Source organism: Oryctolagus cuniculus, chromosome 12 (assembly GCF_964237555.1).
Source record: "Oryctolagus cuniculus chromosome 12, mOryCun1.1, whole genome shotgun sequence".
In the NCBI taxonomy this organism is placed as follows: Eukaryota; Metazoa; Chordata; class Mammalia; order Lagomorpha; family Leporidae; genus Oryctolagus; species Oryctolagus cuniculus.
Window position 1 is genome coordinate 110,771,529 of NC_091443.1, and position 20,899 is coordinate 110,792,427.

At 58.7% G+C, this 20,899-nt stretch overlaps 1 protein-coding gene across 2 annotated transcripts; it reads left to right on the plus strand.

Annotated features, from left to right (window-relative positions):
• The first annotated feature begins 3,242 nt into the window (after positions 1–3,242).
• On the plus strand, positions 3,243–20,480 carry HEXA (hexosaminidase subunit alpha). Of its 2 annotated transcripts, XM_002717700.5 has the most exons (14): positions 3,243–3,586; positions 12,664–12,756; positions 13,350–13,415; positions 14,680–14,726; positions 15,097–15,207; positions 15,746–15,847; positions 16,176–16,308; positions 16,966–17,146; positions 17,801–17,887; positions 18,071–18,143; positions 18,528–18,711; positions 18,829–18,919; positions 19,666–19,770; positions 20,257–20,480. In XM_002717700.5, exons 1-14 carry the CDS (start codon positions 3,334–3,336, stop codon positions 20,318–20,320), a joined length of 1,590 nt encoding a protein of 529 aa, XP_002717746.1. In that variant the 5' UTR covers positions 3,243–3,333; the 3' UTR covers positions 20,321–20,480. The 2 variants fall into 2 exon arrangements, with proteins under 2 accessions (XP_002717746.1, XP_017203407.1); XM_017347918.3 differs by lacking the exon at positions 14,680–14,726 and having other exon boundaries at positions 3,275–3,586.
• Positions 20,481–20,899: the final 419 nt, after the last annotated feature.

Here is a 20,899-nt window from a genome sequence, read left to right on the forward strand (position 1 = left end):
TCCACCGCGGAGAAGCTTGGGTTTCCGTGCAGATTGTGGTCCTCTGGTCCTCTTCCAGGCACTGCTCCTGTCCTCCACTGTCTCAAAATTGAGCACACACGCTTCCTCACTCAGGTACTCATTCAACAAATCCTGGGCCAGCACTTACTGTGTGAGAGCGCTGGGCTAGGTTGTCAGGACACAGTGGCGAGAAAGATGACCCTCACTTAGCCTGTGGCCCAGAGGGAGCATGGACAACACAAGATGGCTGGGGCCGGCGCTGTAGTGTGGTGGGTAAACCTGCCACCCGCAATGCCAACATCCCATGTGGCTGCTCCACTTCCGATCCAGCTCTCTGCTATGGCCTGGGAAAGCACTTGGGCCCCTGCACCCATGTGGGAGACCCAAAAGCAGCTCCTGGCTCCTGGCTTTGGATCGGTGCAACTCCGGCAGTTGCGGCCATCTGGGGAGTGAACCGGCAGATGGCAGACCTCTCTCTCTCTCTCTCTCTCTCTCTCTCTGTGTGTGTAACTCTGATTTTCAAATAAATAAACAAACCTTCAAAAAAAAAAAGACAAACCCGAAAAGGCTAGCATGAGGGTGTCAGACAGAAGCACTGGAGGAGGAGGAGGAGGAGGAGGAGGAGTCCCAAAGTCCCTCCCGTCACAGCACACACAGGTGACAGCTCTGGAGCTGCCCCAGGCTAGCACCGAGAGCACCAGGATGCTTAGAAGAAAAGGCTCCTCAGTCCTTCAGTTCACAAGTGTTCACCAGGCGGCCGGCGCCGCGGCTCACCTGGCTAATCCTCCGCCTGCGGCGCCGGCACACCGGGTTCTAGTCCCGGTCAGGGCGCCAGTTCTGTCCCGGCTGCTCCTCTTCCAGGCCAGCTCTCTGCTGCGGCCTGGGAAGGCAGTGGAGGATGGCCCAAGTGCTTGGGCCCTGCACCCGCATGGGAGACCAGGAGGAAGCACCTGGCTCCTGGCTTCAGATCAGCTTAGCGTGCTGGTTGTAGCGGCCATGTGGGGGCTGAACCACCGGAAGGAAGACCCCCCCCCCCTCTCTCTCACTAACTCTGCCTGTCAAAAAAAAAAAAAAAAAAAAAGTGTTTACCAGGCATACACTGCCAGAGGCTAGGAATACAGCAGTGGACATGCACCTGCCCCCCGGCTGATCAAACAAGCAATTACAGTCCTCTGATGGAGGTAAACTCAGATGGCTACAGGACTGCCCAGCTTAGAGAAGTCAGAGACTTCGGAGGTGGAGAACTATAATAGACCTCCCAGGAGGTGGAGGAAGTGGGATGGAGGAAAGGCGTTCCAGGGAGACAGGAGCCTAGCAGAGGGCCCGGCCGTGAGGGGCCCAGGACACATGCTCTTCTGCTGTCTTCGTAATCCCATAAGCCCACAGTCCGGGCCATCTGCTCTCACACTTGGGGGTTTTGCTCACAGTCCCCTTCCGGGCTGGCCATCTCTCGTGGGATGAGTCACTTTGAAGGTCACTTCCTTTGTAAGAGGCTTCCCCGGGGGGAAACTGAGTCATTCCCTACGCTGCCTCCTGCGCTGCTGACTCACTGGTGAGCGAAAGCGTTCTTGCAGACATGTGAGCTAATCTCAGTAGAAGACAGCAATGTTCAAACGAGTTTTTCATTCACTTGACAAGCTGAACGAAAAAGAAAACAAGCAAATACCAGATATTTTTGTCGTCCACCCGCTGTCAAAGTTAGTGGCAAGGTTGTACAGATTTGTACTGTTCAACAAGTGTTCATTTAAATCATTAAATCATCACTCCTCATGCTAGGCTCTGGACAGGGACTCGGATTCTGACTTTTCCAAGCACTAACAGGCATTCATGCGCTTGCTGGCTATGACACAACGGCCAGAGGGTGTAACTGGAACAGTATGTTTGCAACAGTGTTTCCACCAATCTCCAGAGCCTCTCCCTGGTAACAGTCCAAACCTCTTTATTTGGGTCCAAGTCCTCCATCTTGCGTGAGTGTCGTGGGTAAGCGACTCCTTTCCCCCGCTGCAGGCTCAGTCTACGGAAGAGGGTGCCATGCCACCTGTGCCACCTGCCCAGTCCCAACGCCCCACCTGTTCTACCGCTCTCACCTTTGAACCTGGTCTGAACCCTGCCTAACCTATTGACCTTACAGAACTGGCTATGAACTTGGCCCTTCCGGTAATAATTCTGGGAGCCTCGACCTTGGGACCCTGCTGTAACATCTCTGCGGGCAGCCTGAGCCCCAGGCACCTACCAGCGTCAGAAAAATGCAGATTTAAGCAATGGAGAAACCAATTTGATTGAATTTCTGCTTCCTTTCCTACAACCTCCATTCCACCACAATCAAGCAAAGAGGAATTTCTTGCTGAATCTGTAAACTGAAGACCTGAGAGATGACTTTATCCATCAGAGATGTTTAAATCGGGTTATCTAAACCTAAATATAAATTATCGTGATCGTTAAAGGGCCTTTCTCTCGAGTTTATTTTCCCGATCTTTACACTGTAGTACTGAAACGCCGTTAGGATTTTAGGAGGGTGCCTCCCAGCCAAGCAGTTCGCTCAACAGCATTCTTTTTACTTCCTTCTGCAGGCAGCACTGTTGAAGGTTAGCCTCTGGTCATCTCGCACCTCCAGCTTTTTACAAAAGGTCTGCTAACTGCTTCTGACCCTCAGATTTCTGGAATGGAGATTTCGGAACAGCCTTCTGCAGCCCACGGAGCTAAGCCCTGAGTCCAGGCCCGCCCAGCGAAGCCCCTGCAGGACCAGCCCCGGGCACCCCCGACCCTGCCCCTCGGAAGCGCCGCACCTGTGTGCGGGCCCGTCTTGGGGAAGGGGTGTGAGGGCAGCCAGCTCGGCACTGACGACCACCCGCGGAGGGAAGAGAACCGGGCCTCATCCGGCCCTGGGAGGACACGTTTCCCGGGCTCAGACCGGCCCCGGGACACAGCAGCCACGCTCCAGCAAAGCAGCTCGGACGGCCAAGGGCCCCCGCTCCCCGCCCCGCGGCCTCCGCCGTCACCGTGACGCACGGCTTTAACCCCCGGCTCTCCGGCTTCCGCCCCGTCCTCGCGCGGCCCCAGGGGGCGCTGCCCGCTGCCTGGACCCGGGCCCGGCGCCAGCAGGGACGAGCCGGGCGGGGCTGTCACTCACCGCCTCACTGGGCGGGACAGGAAAAAGCCGCGAGCCGACCCCGGAAGTGTGGTCCCCGCAGGCGCCGCCGGGCTACGCGATGCGCGCCCAATCACGTGACGCACTCCGGTCACGTGACGCCTCGCCGGCCCTCACGTGAGCGCCGCCGCCCACCTGACCTGGGCTCGCGCTAGTCGGCCCGCTGGGGCGGTCACCGGCGGGCCATGGCCGGCTCCGGGCTGTGGCTGTCGCTGCTGCTGGCGGCAGCGTTCGCTGGCCGGGCGGCGCCCGTGTGGCCCTGGCCCCAGTACATCCAGACGTCCGGCCGGCACTACACCCTGTACCCGAACAGCTTCCAGTTCCGCTACCATGTGAGCTCGGCCGTGCAGCCGGGCTGCGCCGTCCTCGACCAGGCCTTCCAGCGCTACCGGGAGCTGCTGTTCGGGGCCGGGTCCTGGCCGCGTCCCAGCCTCTCGGGTGAGTCCGTGCTCCGCCGCCTGGAAGTCCGCCCCCGAGAGAGCCCTGCCGCGCAGCAGCCCCCACCCGCGAACCCTGACACCCACCCGGGTCCCGCCAGTCCCCAGGTCGCTCTGCCTCCGCCGCCTCCCGCCCTTTCCTCCGGCTGTCGGCTCAGTCTCCTGCGCGTACCCCCTGCCTGAGCCCACCCTCTGTGGCCACTCTGGCCTGCAGTCTCTCCCTTGAGCTGTGTCAGGAGTTGGCCTGCTACAGGAAGAATGTCAGAATACTGCGCCCTGAGCAGACCCCTGAGACGTCTGGGTCCCCGTGAGAACGGGACCAGGGCTGGGTACGGAAGACCAGAGCAGACGGGACGCGAGAACCCACGCACAGCTCCGTAAACGTGTGGCACACGGCGCGTCCAGCGGTGTGGGGCTGGGATGGGGCGCAGAGTTGGGGCTGGTGTGTGCTCTCGGAGTGCCCGCGGGGTGGAAATCGGTAGCGTGTACATCCCTGAGAGTTACCCCAAAGCAGACTGCCTCCCGCTGCTTCGCCCAACCCTTTTGTTCGACAATGGAAGACGGATTCTTCTGTCAGTGTCTAGAGCCTTCTGCGACCCTTTCCGGGATTGGATTTGCTCCACGCACAAGATTAAAGGTGGTTAAGTTAGTAAGTGACATGGTTCGTCATGCTTCGCTGTCCTGAAGACGCCTCCCCTGGCCATTGCTTCTTTTCGGTTTGGGTTTCTTTTCCTGTTTCCAATTTGGAGGATAAGCTCGGTCCCACGGGAGGGAAGACCTTGTGACCCCCAGGTAGGCAGGGCCCAAGTCATGCGGTCATTACTCATCAGGGCACGGGATTGTCCGGGGACTGTGAGGAGGCAATGTGGGATGGGCAGCTGGGTGGGGAGAAGGGGCCTCTGCCCTTGGACTGGACCAGACCACCACCCAGTCTACTTTAACCCTTCCCAGAGCAAGAGCAAGGCGTGGTCTGTGCGAGACAGGGTGGCTAGCAGGTTTCTTGTTTGAAAAGCAAAGAGGAAGAAAATTGGGGAAGAAGGTTATGTAGTTGCAGTTTTTCTTGTGAAGAGTGGAGAAATAGGAGTACAGCGGGAGCAGCTGTCTCTGCAGAGGACGTGGGTGGTAGGAGCAGAGTTCTGGGCTGGGGGCAGAATAACTGGGTGTTTGATTTTGAATACCAGGGCCTGGGTTAGCTTAGCCATGTTGGCAACCAGCCTGTCTTCTTGTCGCCGTTTTGTTGTTTGCTTGTTTTGTTTTTTTCTTTATTATCTGTGGTGTCATGCTTTTCCAATAGCCCTGGGTGGCACTGAGCCCAGGAAGCCTACTTTTGTGGGTAGGAGTCTGGGTGTGGTCCCTGAAAATGCCAGACCTTCCCTCCCAGCTACCTTTGCTCTCTTGCCTTGAATGTTCTTGGAAGATAGTGTGCCCCGGATTCTGCAACATGGTTATTAACGAGTGAGCAGAGAGTGGAGACTGTTCATCCCTCGTTCATCTGTGTGCCCTCACGGCTTGCCGCCTCTTGCTTTTTAATCTGTGTGTATTTCAGGCATTCTTAGGATAAGGAGGAAGTGGCTGTGAATGTCTTTGTGATCTTCTTTAAGGAGAGTACAGCGAGAAAAGAGTAATGTGACTACAGAAAAGTGAAGTTAAGGGGCGGAGATGATGGCACAGCAGGGTAAGCTGCTGCCTGTTTCCTGCGTCCCATGTCAGAGTGCCTGGTTCAAGTCCTGGCTACTCTGTGCTTGCAGGCCAGCTCCCTGCTGATGTGCCCGGGAGGCGGTGGAGGATGGCCTCAGTACTGGGGCCTCTGCCACCCACGGGGATGATGCAGGTGGAGCTCCAGGCTCCTGGCTTTGGCCTGGCCCAGCCCTGGCTGTTGCAGACATCTGGAGAGTGAACCAGCAGATGGGAGATCTCTCTGTCACTCCGCCTTTTGGATAAATAAATAAGACTTAAAAAACACACACGCACATAAACTGTGGCTAGTATGTGTAAAGCAATGCTTAGTCAGTCATTGTTAAAAGAAATGCAAATTAAAACTTTATTTTTTTTTGGACAGGCAGAGTGGACAGTGAGAGAGAGACAGAGAGAAAGGTCTTCCTTTGCCGTTGGTTCACCCTCCAATGGCCACCGCGGCCGGCGCTCCGCGCTGATCCAAAGGCAGGAGCCAGGTGCTTCTCCTGGTCTCCCATGGGGTGCAGGGCCCAAGCACCTGGGCCATCCTCCACTGCACTCCCTGGCCACAGCAGAGAGCTGGCCTGGAAGAGGGGCAACCGGGACAGAATCCGGCACCCGACCAGGACTAGAACCCGGTGTGCCGGCGCCACAAGGCGGAGGATTAGCCTAGTGAGCCGCGGCGCTGGCCGCAAATTAAAACTTTATCTTTTGGCCAGCGCCGCGGCTCACTAGGTTAATCCTCCGCCTAGCGGCGCCAGCACACCGGGTTCTAGTCCCGGTCGGGGCGCCGGATTCTGTCCCGGTTGCCCCTCTTCCAGGCCAGCTCTCTGCTGTGGCCAGGGAGTGCAGTGGAGGATGGCCCGGGTGCTTGAGCCCTGCACCCCATGGGAGACCAGGAAAAGCACCTGGCTCCTGGCTCCTGCCATCGGATCAGCACGGTGCGCCGGCCACATCGCGCCAGCCGCGGCGGCCATTGGAGGGTGAACCAACGGCAAAGGAAGACCTTTCTCTCTGTCTCTCTCTCTCACTGTCCACTCTGCCTGTCAAAAAAAAAAAAAACAAAAAAAACAAAAAAAAACAACTTTATCTTTTAACATCAGTCTGGCAGAGATGAAAAAGATCTGAAAGGATGTAGCGTTGGAGCGGTGAATGTCCAAGGTTTGGGCATAAGCCAGTGCAGTGGGGTGGCTATTTGCATGGTGGGTAAGATGCCCCTTGGGACACCTGCATCCCTTATAGGGGTGCCTGGGTTTGGGTCCTGGTTCCACTCTCAGTTCCAGTAATGCACACCTGGAGAGCAGCAGGTGATGGCTGAAGTTCCTGCAACGCACATGGGAAACCTGGATTGGATTCCTGGCTCCTGGGCGTTTGGAAAATGCACCAATGAGTGGGAAAGTGCGAGTGCTCACCTGCGTGTGCTCTCTCTCTCCCCCCCTCTGTCTTGACCTCTCAAATATGTAAAACTTTTCAGTGTATTGAAATTTTTAAAGTAATGACGACCTAGTCGAGGGTGTTACGGTGCAGAGGTCTAGGCCGCCACTTTGGACTACTGATCCCATGTCAGAGTGCCCGTTCATGTCCCCAGACCACCTGTGACCCATTCCTGCTAGTGCACACCCTGGGAGGCAGCAGCCATGGCTCGAGTGCTGAGAGCCTGGCACCTGTGTCGTTACTCAGATGGAATTCCTGGCTCCTGGGCATTTGGAAAATGAACCAGTGAATGGGAAAGTGTGCGTTCTCTCTCTCTCTCTCTCTGTCTTTACCTCCCAAATAGATGCGATCTTTAAATGCATGTGTTTGTTTTATGCCTACAGTAGCCGTGGTGTCACAGTGCAGAGGATTGGTCTGCCAGTGCATGTCCCAGGACCTGCACCTCTGATCCAGCTTCCTGCTCGTGCACACCTGGGAGGCAGAGGTGACGGCTCAAGTATTGGAAACCTGTCACCCATGGGGATTGTTCAGATGGAATTCCTGGCTCCTGCCTTCTAACTGTTGTGGGTATTTGGGAAGTGAAATGGCAGGTAGATGATCTCTGTATCTTGTGTTCTCTCTCTCCCTCTCCCTCTCTCCCTCTCCTTTTCCCTCTCCCTCTCTCCCTCCCTCCATCCCTGCCTCCCTTTCCCTCTCTCCCTCCATCCCTCCCTCTCTTTCCCTCTCTCTCTCTCTTCCTATCATTCTGCCTTTCAAATAAATAAAAATAAACAAGCTTTTTTTTTTTTTTAAAAAAAGGGGCAGGATATCTAGTAAGCAAATTAAATCCATTTTTTTAATTGGCACAGAATTTGCAAGAGTAATCCGGCCGTGTCAAAGTCAAACATTTTCTTATCTTTGGCCTGGTATTTCTACCTCTAATAATTTATCTAAGCGATATCTTGCACAGATGCTTAAAATATGTGTCTATGCAAGAATATTTGTTTACTAGAACATTGTTTGTAATGCTTATAAAAATACATAGACATCTACAAACAGGAAAGAAGTTAGGTAAATTCCGATATAGCTCACCGATGGGATTCTGATCAACACTGAAAATGATGATGTGGCTCTCTGTAGATCCACATTAAAAGATCTGTAGATCATTTTGGTAAGTAGAGACAAGTACCAAACTAAAACGTATTAAGATCCCATACTGGGGCCGGTGCTTTGGAGTAGTGGGTAAAAGCTGGTGCCTGCAGTGCCGGCATCCCATATGGGTGCCGTTTCAAGTCCTGGCTGCTCCACTTCCAATCCAGCTCTCTGCTATGGCCTGGGAAAGCAGTAGAAGATGGCCCAAGTGGGAGACCCAGAAGAAGCTCCTGATTTCAGATTGGCTCAGCTCTGGCCATTTGGGGAGTGAATCAGCAGATGGAAGACTCTCTCTCTCTCTCTCTCTCTCTCTCTGCCTCTGCCTTTCTGTAACTTTGTCTTTCAAATAAATAATCTTTTTTAAAAATCCCTATATTGTTTAAATATTAAAACATCTATGTATTTGAAAAACACGTGTAAAACATTAATTAAGTTACGTAAGTTACCTGTTGGAATCTGGAGGTACTGGGGAATGTTCCCTTTCTAGTAGCAGTGAGAATGGGAGTGACAGATCAGGTGTCAAATGTAGGAGGAAAAAAGCTTTTAACCGTGGATTTTTACTTATTTATTTGAGAGGTAGAATTACGGGGGGGGGGGGGCAGAGAGAGAGGTCTTCCATCTGCTGGTTTACTCCCCAAATGGCCACAACGGCTGGAGCTGGGCCTATTCGAAGCCAGCAGCCAGGAGCTTCTTCCAGGTCTCCTACGCAGGTGCAGGGGCCCAAGCACCTGGGCCCTCTTCTACTGCTTTCCCAGGTCATAGCAGAGAGCTGGATCAGAGGAGGAGCAGCCAGGACTTGAACTGGAGCCCATATGGGATGCCAGCACTGGAGGCAGTGGCTTTACCCCCCACACTGGCTTTTACAAAGGAAGATGGGCTGGGAGTGAGGAGAGAGCATCCCAGGTTTGTGGGCAGATGGAAAGAGTGCGCTTCAGAGCAGGTGCTGATCTCTGGACCTGTGGAGGAGGCGCTGTAGTCCAGCCTGAATTCAGCAGTGCCAGGGAGCGACAGGCCCCAGCTCAGGGCTGCTGGGTTCCCAGAGTCCCCTTCGGACAAGAAGCTTGACCAGGTGGCCTTGTCCCTGGCTGCAGTACCTTTCCCTCTCAGTCGCTCGGCGGACACTAGGTCAGGTTCCTGGCGTGCCGAGGCCTCCCCGGTGTGAGCCTGCCTTCGTCTCTGGAGGCAGCTGTGGTGTCCACCGTAGCCCTCGCCTCACCGGCTGTGATTGCTTGTGTTTGTCCCACTAGACTGCGGGCTCCTCCACAGCAGGAAGCGGGGCTTATTTTGCTTTTTTCTAAAGAGTATTTTACTTGTTTGAAAGTCAGCGTGAGGCCGGCGCCGCGGCTCACTAGGCTAATCCTCCGCCTTGCAGCGCCAGCACACCGGGTTCTAGTCCCGGTCAGGGCGCCGGATTCTGTCCCGGTTGCCCCTCTTCCAGGCCAGCCCTCTGCTGTGGTCCGGGAGTGCAGTGGAGGATGGCCCAAGTGCTTGGGCCCTGCACCCCATGGGAGACCAGGAGAAGTACCTGGCTCTTGCCTTCGGATCAGCACGGTGCGGCGGCCATTGGAGGGTGAACCAACGGCAAAAGAAAGACCTTTCTCTCTGTCTCTCTCTCTCACTGTCCACTCTGCCTGTCAAAAAAAAAAAAAAAAAAAGAAAGAAAGAAAGAAAGAAAGAAAGAAAGAAAGAAAGAAAGAAAGAAAGAAAGAAAGTCAGCGTGAGGGGGAGAGAGAGAGTGAGTTAGTTCTGTCTGCTGGGTCACTCCCCAAATGGCCACAACAGCCTAGGTTGGGACAGGCCAAAGCCAGAACCCAGGTACTCCATCTGGGCCTCCCATGTGGGTGACCATGACCTAAGTACTTGGGTCATCTTCTGCTGCTTTCCCAGACGCATTAGCCAGGAGCATCAGATGTGGAGCAGCCGGGACTTGAACTGACACTCAGATAGGGGATGCCAGCATGACAAGTCGTGGGTTGACACGCTGTACCACAGTGCTGCCCTTTACTTCTCGTTGTAACTGCCCTGGCCCAGCATAGCGTCTGATGCACAGTGAGTGCTCAGTACACCCAGGCCAGAGTGAAGAAGCAGGCAGGAAGTGCATGACCTCAGGGACTGGTCAGGCTGCATCTGAGGAGAGGAGACCCTGAACACCACGGCTGTGAAGCTGGAAGGGGGAGCCCAGTGGGCATGGGAACCCACTGCCCAGGCCTGCAGGGGCCGGATAGACACCTGGGGCCCAGTCAAAGATTGGGTTGACTTTCCTGTCCATAAACCAAACCACAGCCACTGTATCACCAGCGCTGTGTGTTTTCTCTACTCTGCAAGGATTCGGAGAACCAAGCACGTTGGTGTGATGGGAATGTCTTGGTTCTGGGAGCAGCAGGGTAGTGGAGGGAGCGGTTATGGAGCGCCCAGGGTCTGGGCTTCAGTTTCCAGGCCCCCCAGTGCAGCAGGGAAGGCCCTCCCTTCCGGAACAAACACCTGCGACTTGGGGCATACACATCCAGCAGTCTTCGTTGCCCTGGAGAGAGGGGGACAGCTGTGTGGGTGATGTTCCACTGTGCCGGGGACAGAAGGTGTGGGTGTGCAGCAAGTCCAGCAGTGGGACTTGGGTGGTGACTTGGGTGGTGAGAGGCACGCCTTGTCCTCGGTTTCCCTGTCTGATGGCAATTCATGCTCAAAGGGCGTGAGTGCAAGTGCAGACAACCCGCAGAGGGATTGTAACTCCTCTTCCCTGAGGGGCCTGTGGAAGTGTATCTTTGTGTTTTTGTTGTTGTTGTTGAAAATGTTTCTGTACCGTCTGTGATATTCAGCCAGCGTGTGCTAACTTTTTTTTTATCTGAAAAATAAAAAGATACAAACTTTTCAGTGACCCCAAAGAAGCCTCCAGGTTTGCATGAGAACGGGGAGGGGAGGGGAGCGTTTGCAGCAGGAGGCTGGGCTGGCAGAATGGGCCCGGGACTGTGGGGAGGCCTGGGCTCGGCGTGGCGGCAGGGCCAGAACTCCCCTTGCTGACCTCCCAGCCCGCCACCGCCCACCACTGCCCAGCCTTCTGGGCACCACTCAGCACCTGAGGCCTCAGAATTCGCTGCCAGCCAGCAGGCCAGGGCTGGGGCACACCCAGTTCTCAGGGCCTGGGGTGTGTCTGGGTGTTGTGTTTCCAGGCAGCTGTGCCTGCTCTGCCCGTTTCCTGTAGAGTAGCTGCAGTGGCCACACTCTGTCTACAGTTTCGAAATGATGTGGGGGGTGGTGGGCGGATGGAGGATTGGGCAGCAGTTAACAGGCTGCCTGGGACACTGAACCCCCACAAGGAAGTGCCTGGGTCTCAGTTGCAGCTTCCCCGGTAGGCTGCTGGTGGTGGCTCAAGTAGCTGGGTCCCTGCCGCCACGTGGGAGACCAGCATTGAGTTCCCAGCTCCCAGCTGGGCACCTGGCAGTGACTCTGGATGGAGATCTCTGTCTCTGCCTTTCAGATAAACTTGACATGGCTGGTGTGCGCCCTGTTTCGCCATCTCGCAGTCCTGCCTCTCTGAGCTTGGTGACACGGCAGCCGAGCCTGTGTCTCCTCCGCAGCCAGACCCCAGCCCGTCCCAGGAGCACTGGGAACAGTTCTCCACGGTGTGGGCAGGGCAGGGAGGGTGGGCGGTGCCGGAAGAGGAGCCCTTACCTCAGCATCGTTCTGGAAGGGTGCCTGGTGTTGCTTGGAGTCTGGGGAGGCAACAACAAAGCCACCAGGTGTTTTCCCGGCTCCATGTGGGGTTCCCGTCAGCCTGGTGCTGGTGCAGCCCCTCCCCCGTGTGGTCAGGACCGGGCTGAGGCCGTTGCTTGCGGATTCCTTGTGATTGCTCCTTGTTTGGCAGCTGCCCAGGGCTCGTGCCTTCCTGTGGGTGGCGTGGCGAGCTGCGCAGGGGCTCCGTGGTGTTGCCCTGGGAGTGGGGCCGGCAGGTAGTGTGGGTGTGGTCTGAGGGGGCTCCGCCCCGTGCCTGTCTGCTTGGGGAGCTGGGGTGACCCCACAGCCTCTGGCCTGGAGTTGCCCCCGTGCCCTCTCCTTGCGGGTTTAGGCATGGTGCAGGTGTTAACTGTGCACGCCCTGTGTGGGGCACCCAGGCCGTCTGGAAGGTGTGCTTCCGCTTGGGTGACAACGGGATTCCGGTCTGGTTCTGATTGCGCCCTCCCTGGCCCAGCCGGCTGTCCCATCCCCAACTCGGTTGTTCCACGTGCTCCAACACAATATTTGTGGGATGCTCGCAGCTCCGGGGAAGAACAGGTGGGCAGTAGGTTCAGAACCACTCTGAAGGCCGCAGAGCGGAGCAGGTTGGAGGGTGGGGAATGGAGGGGGGTCTCCAGGCCAAGTTAGTGTGTCGGAGCATGCTCCTTAGTGGAGGGCCTGCCTGGGAAGAGGAGGGAAGGGAGCCGCTGGGACAGGGTCTAGTGCCTGCTCCGGGGCCTCCGTGGTGGGGCCCCAGCTCCCGCCAGCACTCCGTCTGCGGACGTTGGCTCCGGGCTCTGACACGTGGAAGGCCTGGACCCCCGGGGAGCAGCATTCTGTGCACGCTCCAGAGCCCAGAACTGCCCTTTCGTCAGGAGAACCTCGTGCTGGAAGAGATGTTAGAACTGGCCGGGAGGCTGCCTGTGCACTGAGCAGCCACTGGCGAGGCAGGTGGGCCGGTCCACAGCCTGCGCCTGGGACAAGGCTCCCCAGCCGCCCTGCCCAGATGGTTCCTGCCTGGGTGGGGCAGGGACTGGGTGGTGAGCAGGGGCTGTGCCCAGGGCGAGTCCCTCCCCTCCCCTCCCTTTGACGACAGGCACCTCAGACACACCAGTTCCCCTGTCCTTGCAGGAAAGTGGCACACGTCTGAGAAGAACATGCTGGTTGTGTCTGTGGTCTTGCCGGGGTGTGACCAGTTTCCTACCTTGGAGTCGGTGGAGAACTGTGAGTACCGCCGGGGGCCAGCGCTTGCGTGGAGCTGTTCCCGACCCTCACGCCCTGGCGGACCGAGGATGGCAGCGCGTGCTGACCGGCCTGTCACGCCGGCCGTTCCGCGTCCCGCGGGCCCTGGGAACGTTGGCTGCTTCGCAGTCACACTTCACTGGTTTTCCTCGAGAGACCCTGCTGTGAGGGAGGAGGAGGTTGGGCTTTTACGCGGAGGCGCAGCCGCCCCCGAGTCCCAAGGCTGCCTCCTGCCTGCCCTGAGCAGCCGCGTTTGGGGCTTCTCGGCTTCCAGAATGAGCGGTCAGGCCTTGGCTTCGTCCTCACACTCCTAGAGCCGAGGGGTGGGGGTGCCTGGGGTGCTGTTGGGAGAGTTCTGTCCTCACCTGTCCGTGTCCCCATCCCCTTCAGCCCCAGACTGCTGGGGTCTCGTGGGGAAGCCAGCCTCCTCCAGGGCCCACAGAGCTGCCATGGTGACCACCCCCGACGCGGCCCCAGGCCTGTCCAGCCGACAGCTGTCCTGCTCTGATGTTTCGCTTTTGGTCTGTAACCTGCGGAGGAGAACCTTACCGCGTGGGCTGTTTCTGCCGTTTCAGACACTCTGACCATAAACGATGACCAGTGTTTGCTCGTCTCTGAGAGCGTCTGGGGAGCACTCCGAGGTAACCGGTGGGGGGCAGTGGAGACCCACCTGGGGGGCAGCCTCATGAGACCAAGTGAACCCCGCCCCCGAGGACACCCCCCGGCTATCCTGGACTCAGCTGATGCTGGAGCAAGCCAGCAGGGAGAGGCAGTGGAGGAGGGGCCAGTTCAGCTGTCACAAGACGACACACATAATTGGAAAGGGTCTTTTTTTAAGATTTTTAAAATTTATTTTAGACATAGAGTTATAGACAGTGAAAGGGAGAGACAGAGAGAAAGGTCTTCCATCCTCTGGTTCACTCCCCAATTGGCTGTGACGGCCAGAGCTGAGCCAATCCGAAGCCAGGAGCTTCTTCTGGTCTCCCACGTAGGTACAGGGGCCCAAGCACTTGGGTCATCTTCCACTGCTTTCCCAGGCCATAGCAGAGAGCTGGATCAGAAACAGCAGCCAGATCTCAAACTGGCACCCATAGAGGATGCTGGCACTGCGGCGGCGGCTTCATTCGCTGCGCCACAGCACCGGCCCTGGTACAGGTCTTAAAAGAACGGGAGCCTCTGCTGCCCAGGCATCCCTCTGCTGGGAGGCGACTTCTGCTCCCCCTGCCTGTCTCCCCACTGCGCGCCCCCGTGCTGTGCAGCGGCAACAAACCCGCCTGTGCCTCTGATGGTGGCAGACGACAGGCTGTCAGAGTCCGCGTGAGGGAGGCACGCGGGTGTGCCACAGGCGCTGGCTTCTTCAGGGTTTCTGCAAGCAGAGCTCAGCTGCTGGGAACACACCGTGCTCTGGACTCGGCCCGCCTGTGCGTGGGTGCCCTGCAGGGTCCCTCTGGCCACTGCTGCCACACCCCTGCTTCAGCTCACTGGAGCCAGTCCCTTCTCCAGCTCGGAGAGGAAGGTGGCAACTCCTTATCATTGTGAATCCAGGCTCCTTGGAAATTCACGCTTCCACTGGCTTCTGGAGGTCGTGTCTGGGAGAGGTGGAGGGTCCGGGAGCTGGGGACTGCCTAGTATGGCTCTGTTGCTCCTGATGAGTTCTGTCTGTGGAGCCACAGCCCTGTTGGCTGCCTTGTCCCTGCACCTGTCTTCCTAACACACCTGGGCGTTCCTAGGCTTCTCAGGAGTTCAGGACTTGGGAAGCACAGACAGGTATGTGGGCCTTGACTGCTGGCAGCAGGCCCTAAAACACTGCCGCCTGCCAGAGGGCTGCCAGCTTCCCAGTGCTCGCTGCTGTGTTGTGGCTCAGCCTGCCCCGCCCCTGCTCGCTGAGGCACCGCTTCTCTGCAGGTCTGGAGACCTTCAGCCAGCTTGTCTGGAGATCAGCCGAGGGCACGGTGAGTGAGGGCTCTCCAAGAAGCACTTTGTAACCTGGGTCTTTCTCCTAGACCCTTGGACAGGGTCCCGGGGCTTGTGACAGCCCCCAGCTGGCATGCGAGGAGAGGGGTGGAAGACGGTTTGGGACATGCGCTCTGTGTGGAGCCGCCGCTGCTTTGAAGAGACAAACGTGTTGTCCGTCAGGTGCAGAGGTGGTAGGCTGAGCAGGGCGTGGGGACCGCTGCTGGCACGTGACTGCTTGTGGCTGTTGAATGCGGTGTTCAGGGAGCTTGGCACCCTGGGGGATGTCACGGGCGGTCCTCCAAGGATCGTGGATGAGCGTCCCTCAGCTGCGTGGGTCCCAGCGTGGCCTGTGATTATTCCACACAGTTCTACATCAACAAGACAGAGATCGATGACTTCCCCCGCTTCCCGCACCGGGGCTTGCTTCTGGACACATCTCGCCATTACCTGCCGCTCTCCAGCATCCTGGACACTCTGGTACCTGGGCCCTGGGGCCTGCAGGTGTTCTGGGTGGTAGAAGAAGGGGTCCCTGCCCTAAAGACTTAGAATAACCTGTGGAGCTCGGGGAGTTCCTGGGAGGATGTAGGTGACCTGCTGTAAGACTCAGAAAGTAACGAGGGATTTAAATCTACCCCCGTGGCTACAGTGGACCGAGACAGTCTGGTCTCTTGGGCAGGTGCAGAGGTTTGGTTAGGACAAGGTCGGAGGAGAGAGGTGTTCAGAGCCTCTGCCGAGTTGGATGTGCAGCTGGGGCTGAGTGTGCATTTGCACTGCCTTGGCTTCTGAGGTTTCTGCCTCTCGAGGGCCTAAGCTCCCAGCTGGCCTCACTGTCTATACCAGCAGTCAGCTGAGCCGCACAGGTGGCCAGGGCTGGGGCAGTGTTGGTCCCAGGTTACCTGGGTGTATGGGAGACTCCAGGACACGGTGATGGCCGCCGCTTCCTACCAGTGAGGCCCGGCTTTCCGAGGCCAACCCCGAAGAGGCCGCCGGCTTCCTAGTGTACTCTGACCCACAGGATGTCATGGCATACAACAAATTCAACGTCTTCCACTGGCACCTGGTCGATGACCCTTCCTTCCCGTACGAGAGCGCCACCTTCCCCGAGCTCACCAGAAAGGTTGGTGTGCATTCTGCCCACGTGGGGGGCCCCGGCTGGCAAGGGCGGTGGCTGTCACCGTGGCCAGCCTGTCTGAGGCAGGCCCACTGACTGAGGGGAGGGACACTGGCTTGGAAACAAGACACGAGGCCTCCGGTCCAGACTTTGCCGTTGCTTTGCTGGGTGACTGGTATCCTGGCCTCACTTCCTCTGTGCTTAGGTTCTGTCACATGGGCAAAGTGCCTGCCTCACTGGCAGTCCCATGCTTTGGCAGGTGGGTGGTCGTGGTCAAGTTCCATGGCCTGAGCCCTGGGGACAGGAGGGCCTGAGGGTGTCTCGTGCCTTGCAGGGCTCCTACAACCCTGTCACTCACATCTACACAGCGCAAGACGTGAAGGAAGTCATCGAGTACGCGCGGCTCCGGGGAATCCGTGTGCTGGCAGAGTTTGACACTCCCGGCCACACTCTGTCCTGGGGACCAGGTGAGGCAGTGCCAGTGGCCGGCAGGGGCCCCTCACCGAAGCGTGGGCTTTGGGCCGTGGCTCTGAAGAGTTTGCTCCGCCCTCGCCTTCCTGCACCTACCAAGTGTGGAGCGGCCATGCTCTACCCTGAGCTGAGCGTGCGCTCTACGTGGGTGTCCTGGAGTGCAGCTCAGGGATCTGAGAGTCCAGTCAGACCCCCACCCCGCACCCCACTAAGCCCCACGGCTGGGTCCGGGGCTGAGAGAGGCAGCCAGCCTCGTGGAAACATGAAGTGGTTTTGTGTGGCCTGAGCTCCAAGAGGGAGACTCTGGGCCGAGGGAAAGGCCCCTTGGGAAATGTGGGAACCCACCCACCCTCCCACCCCCTGCAACCAAGAGGAGAGAGATCAGGCTGCCCTCTGCTTTTCTGCCTGAAGGCAGTGTGAGATCTGCTTTTGGAGCAAGGGCGACCCCTGCAGGAAGCACGGGGTATGCACCGAGCCTTGTCTGTGGTGGTGGGTGTGGTTACGTTTCTTGGATTGCGGCCAGATGGTGGTGATGACCAGTGCCCATGACCCCGTGTACGTGTGATATTGGTGCCAAGATCATGTCACCATGAGGCTCATGCCTGCACACGCAGACCCATGACACTGTCCCATGTGGTTCCCTGTTGGCCCAGGCATCCCTGGATTGCTGACTCCTTGCTACTCTGGGGCCCAGCCCTCAGGCTCTTTCGGGCCTGTGAACCCCATCCTCAACAACACCTACGAGTTCATGAGCATGTTCTTCCTGGAGGTCAGCTCTGTTTTCCCGGATTTCTATCTTCACCTTGGCGGAGACGAAGTTGACTTCTCCTGCTGGTACGAGCCCTTTGACCTGGCCAGCACCGGGGTCGGGGGGCGGAGCAGGACCCCGGGGGCTACCGTGGGCTCGCGTCTCAGCCTGCCTCCGTCCCCTCTGACAGGCTCCCCCTGGTTTTTACTGGGCTGGTATGGCAGCCTCTCGCTCCCTCCTCTTTGGAATCCTTGGGATGTTTATGGAAAAGTCAGCTCTGGGCATCAGCTGTAGAGGAGAGTAGTTCCCGGGGTGGGGCTTGAGGGTGAAGCACTGGAGACGCCTGTGCCAAGGTGCCCTCGGGGTTCACTGGAAAGCCCAGGCCCGGATCTCACGGCCATGGAAGGGGCAAGGGGCTCCCGCAGGGTCGACGAAGGGAGCCGTGGAAGTGACTCTGTGGGGTGGGGTCCGCAGCAGTGGTGGACGGCCCAGGGAGGCCGGGGCTCTGCATGCTGTGGTCCAGAGAGGATCACCACACACTTTCCTGTCCTGCACCGGGGCCCCATCACGTGGTGTCTCCCCGCTGCCATGCACTTTCCCAGCCTGCCCTGCAGCCCCTCACCTGGCATCTGCCAGCCACACCTGCCCTGCCCCACCTTCCTGTTGGCGTTTGAGGTGGGAGGGGGGGCAGGCGGCTAACATGCAGGACCCCGGAAGAGTGACTGCCCCCTGTGCCTCAGGAAGTCCAACCCGGACATCCAGGACTTCATGAAAAAGAAGGGCTTCGGCAGCGACTTCAAGCAGCTTGAGTCCTTCTACATCCAGACGTGAGGAGGGGCCGGGCTGGGCGGGGTCCCCACCGCTCTCGGGCGGGTGCCGAGGGGTCCATTCCCAACCCTGGAGGAGACACCATTCAAGCAGCAAGGGTCCCCCGGGCAGGCTTGGCCGCAAAGGAGCGGCGCCGTGGACCGAGTGAGCGCCCACCCGAGCTGAGCGCCCCTCACCCGCAGGCTGCTGGACATCGTCTCCGATTACGGCCGAGGCTACGTGGTGTGGCAGGAAGTGTTTGACAACAAAGTGAAGGTGAGCGCGGGCCTCGGCAGAGCACTGGGCCATCTCCCTTCCCCTCCAGAAAGGCCGGACTGAGCTCTGGGTTTGGGGGCCACAGCCTCTGTCTCCCTCGCTGGGAACCCTCCAGTGTTCTGAGGCTTCTCAGACTTGGCTTGCAGCCCGGTTCTCCAGGTGTGTGGGAGCAGGCCCCTCGTCCCAGCCCGGCCGGTGTGCCTCTGTGGACAGGCAGTGCCGCGGAGCCGGGGCACTGGGATGGCGGGGAGCACCCTCAGGGCCTGTGGCCCCTGCAGTGCCGTGGGAGCTCGCTGTCAGGGCCCACTGGGGCCTGGGAGACAGCCCTTGGCTGCTGCGTGGGAACTGGGCCCCCAGTGCTCTCGTGACGTGCTCTGGCGGCAGGTTCGGCCAGACACCATCATCCAGGTGTGGCGGGAAGAGACTCCCGTGCCCTACATGAAAGAGCTGGAGCTGATCACCAACGCCAGCTTCCGGGCCCTGCTCTCCGCCCCCTGGTACCTGAACCGCATCTCCTACGGCCCTGACTGGAAGAACTTCTACACAGTGGAGCCCCTGGCATTTCAGGGTGAAGCGGGGAGCCCCGGCTGGGCTGGCACTTGGTGGGGGTTGGGACCTCGTTGGGAGGAGTGTGGAGGGGGAGCCCTGGGGTCACCCCGCCAGCCTCTGGTACCTGGGCCCACAGGTACGCCGGAGCAGAAGGCCCTGGTGATCGGTGGAGAGGCCTGCATGTGGGGAGAGTACGTGGACAGCACAAACCTGGTCCCCAGGCTCTGGTAAGAGGCACTGCAGGGAATGCCCGCTGGCCACACGACAGCCTCTGTCCCTCCGCAGCCCAGAGGTGTTGAGGGCAGGGATTGCTAGGCCAGTCCACGGCTCCCACGCGGTGGCGCCCCTGCTGTTCCCGCGGGAGTCTCACCCAGCCTGGGCTACACAGCTGCGTTTTCAGTACCACTTAATCAGCATAGTTTACCCCCCTCCCCTTTTAAGAAAGATTCATTTATGTATTTGAAAGGCAGAGTTACAGAGAGGCAGAGGAAGGGGGTCTTCGTCGGCTCTTTCACTCCCCGAATGGCCGCAGCAGCTGGAGCTGTGCTGATCTAAAGCCAGGAGCCAGGAGCTTCTTCTGTGTCTGCCACGTGGACGCAGGGGTCCAAGGACTTGGGCCGTCCTCCATTGCCTTCCCAGGCCACAGCAGAGAGCTGCATCAGAAGTAGAGCAGCCAGGACTCAAACGCACCCACGTGGGCTGCGGGCACTGCAGGAGACAGCCCCAACCACTATACCACAGCGCCAGCCCCCGCAGTTGATCTTGTTTCCATGGGATAGAGAGAGAGGGAAGGAAGGGGTCCCGGTCCACCTTTGAACGAAGATGGAGCCAAGCCCCAGACTCCTGGGAGCCACCCAGCCACGCTGTGGCCCTGAGCAAGGTGTCGGTCACATCCCTTGGCTCTGAGTCCATCCAGAGCCTAAAGAGGCAGTGACCTGTGTGTGTCCAGCGGGTGCCCTTCCTGTCCCTCCAGGCCCAGAGCGGGTGCTGTAGCCGAGAGGCTGTGGAGCAGTGAGCTGATGACAGACACGGAATTTGCCTTCCAGCGGTTGTCACACTTCCGCTGTGAGTTGCTGAGGTGAGCAGGCCGTGGGGCCCGGGTGGAGGGCAGACCCAGGTGTGCACCTAATGGCGAGGCGGGGCGTCGCCGTGTCGCCGTGACAGCTAGCTCTCCAAGAGGCCAGCTTCGGGGCGCAGGCTGCCGGGCCCATCTCTTAGGCGCGGTTCATTCACACTTTAGGAACAGGTGGCTGAGGTCCACAGAGTTGAGGCCCTCAGCCAGAGCCAATCAGAAGCAGGGGTTGAACCCTGTCAACTCTCCCCTCGGGCATCCCCACCGAGGCGTTTGGGGCTGGGGCACAGGCACACCGGGTAGAAGCAGGGAGGTGTTCCCCCAAGTTCCTGGGTCTCCTGGAGCAAAATCAAGTGGAGCCTGCTGCCTGGCCCTGCCCCAAGTGAGGCTCGGGAGGTGGGCTCCCTGGATAGTTGGTGCAATGACTCGACAGCTGGGCAGGGTGCAACTGGAGCCTCCAGGGCTCATCCGTGGTTCCTTCACCTCTTGCAGACGAGGGGTCCAGGCCCAGCCCCTCAACGTAGGCTACTGTGAACAAGAGTTTGAGCCGACCTGAGCCAGCAGCCCCAGCACCGTGGAGGGTGCTGGCCTTAGGAGCTTCCGCTGCATCCCAGCTGGGCACGGAGCCCCCTGCCCACGAGCCCCAGTGCCCGGAGAGAAGGGGGCCAGTGCTGGCGCTAGCATTCAATAAAGAGGGATGTGGCATTTTCCTGTCATGCACCTGTGTTACCGATGTTTTCAAACCTGTGACTTGCGTTCCAGGGGACAGCTAGGAGCTCTGTGGGTGGGGGCAGGCGTATCTCAGGGCTTGAGGGTTGGGGATGAAGCCTGCAGCTTAGGCTGGGGGTGACTCTGCCCAGAGGAGTGCACTCCATGCCCGGCCTGCTCCCTGCACTCCTGCAGGGCCGTCAAGGCCCATCCAGGAAGGGGACGCCCGGGAGCCTGAGGGGTCAGAGGCAGCAGCAAGGCCCGCAGGGGCTGCCCTGGTCTCACACCAGCACCGTCCTCGTGGTCTTGGCCGCGTCCCTCGGGGGCCCTGCTCGTCCTGTCCTGCCCTGTCCACACACCATTTTCAAGGGTGGGCAGAGCCCCTGGGGACAAGACAAGGCTGCCGCTGTGGCTCCAGGAAAGGGTC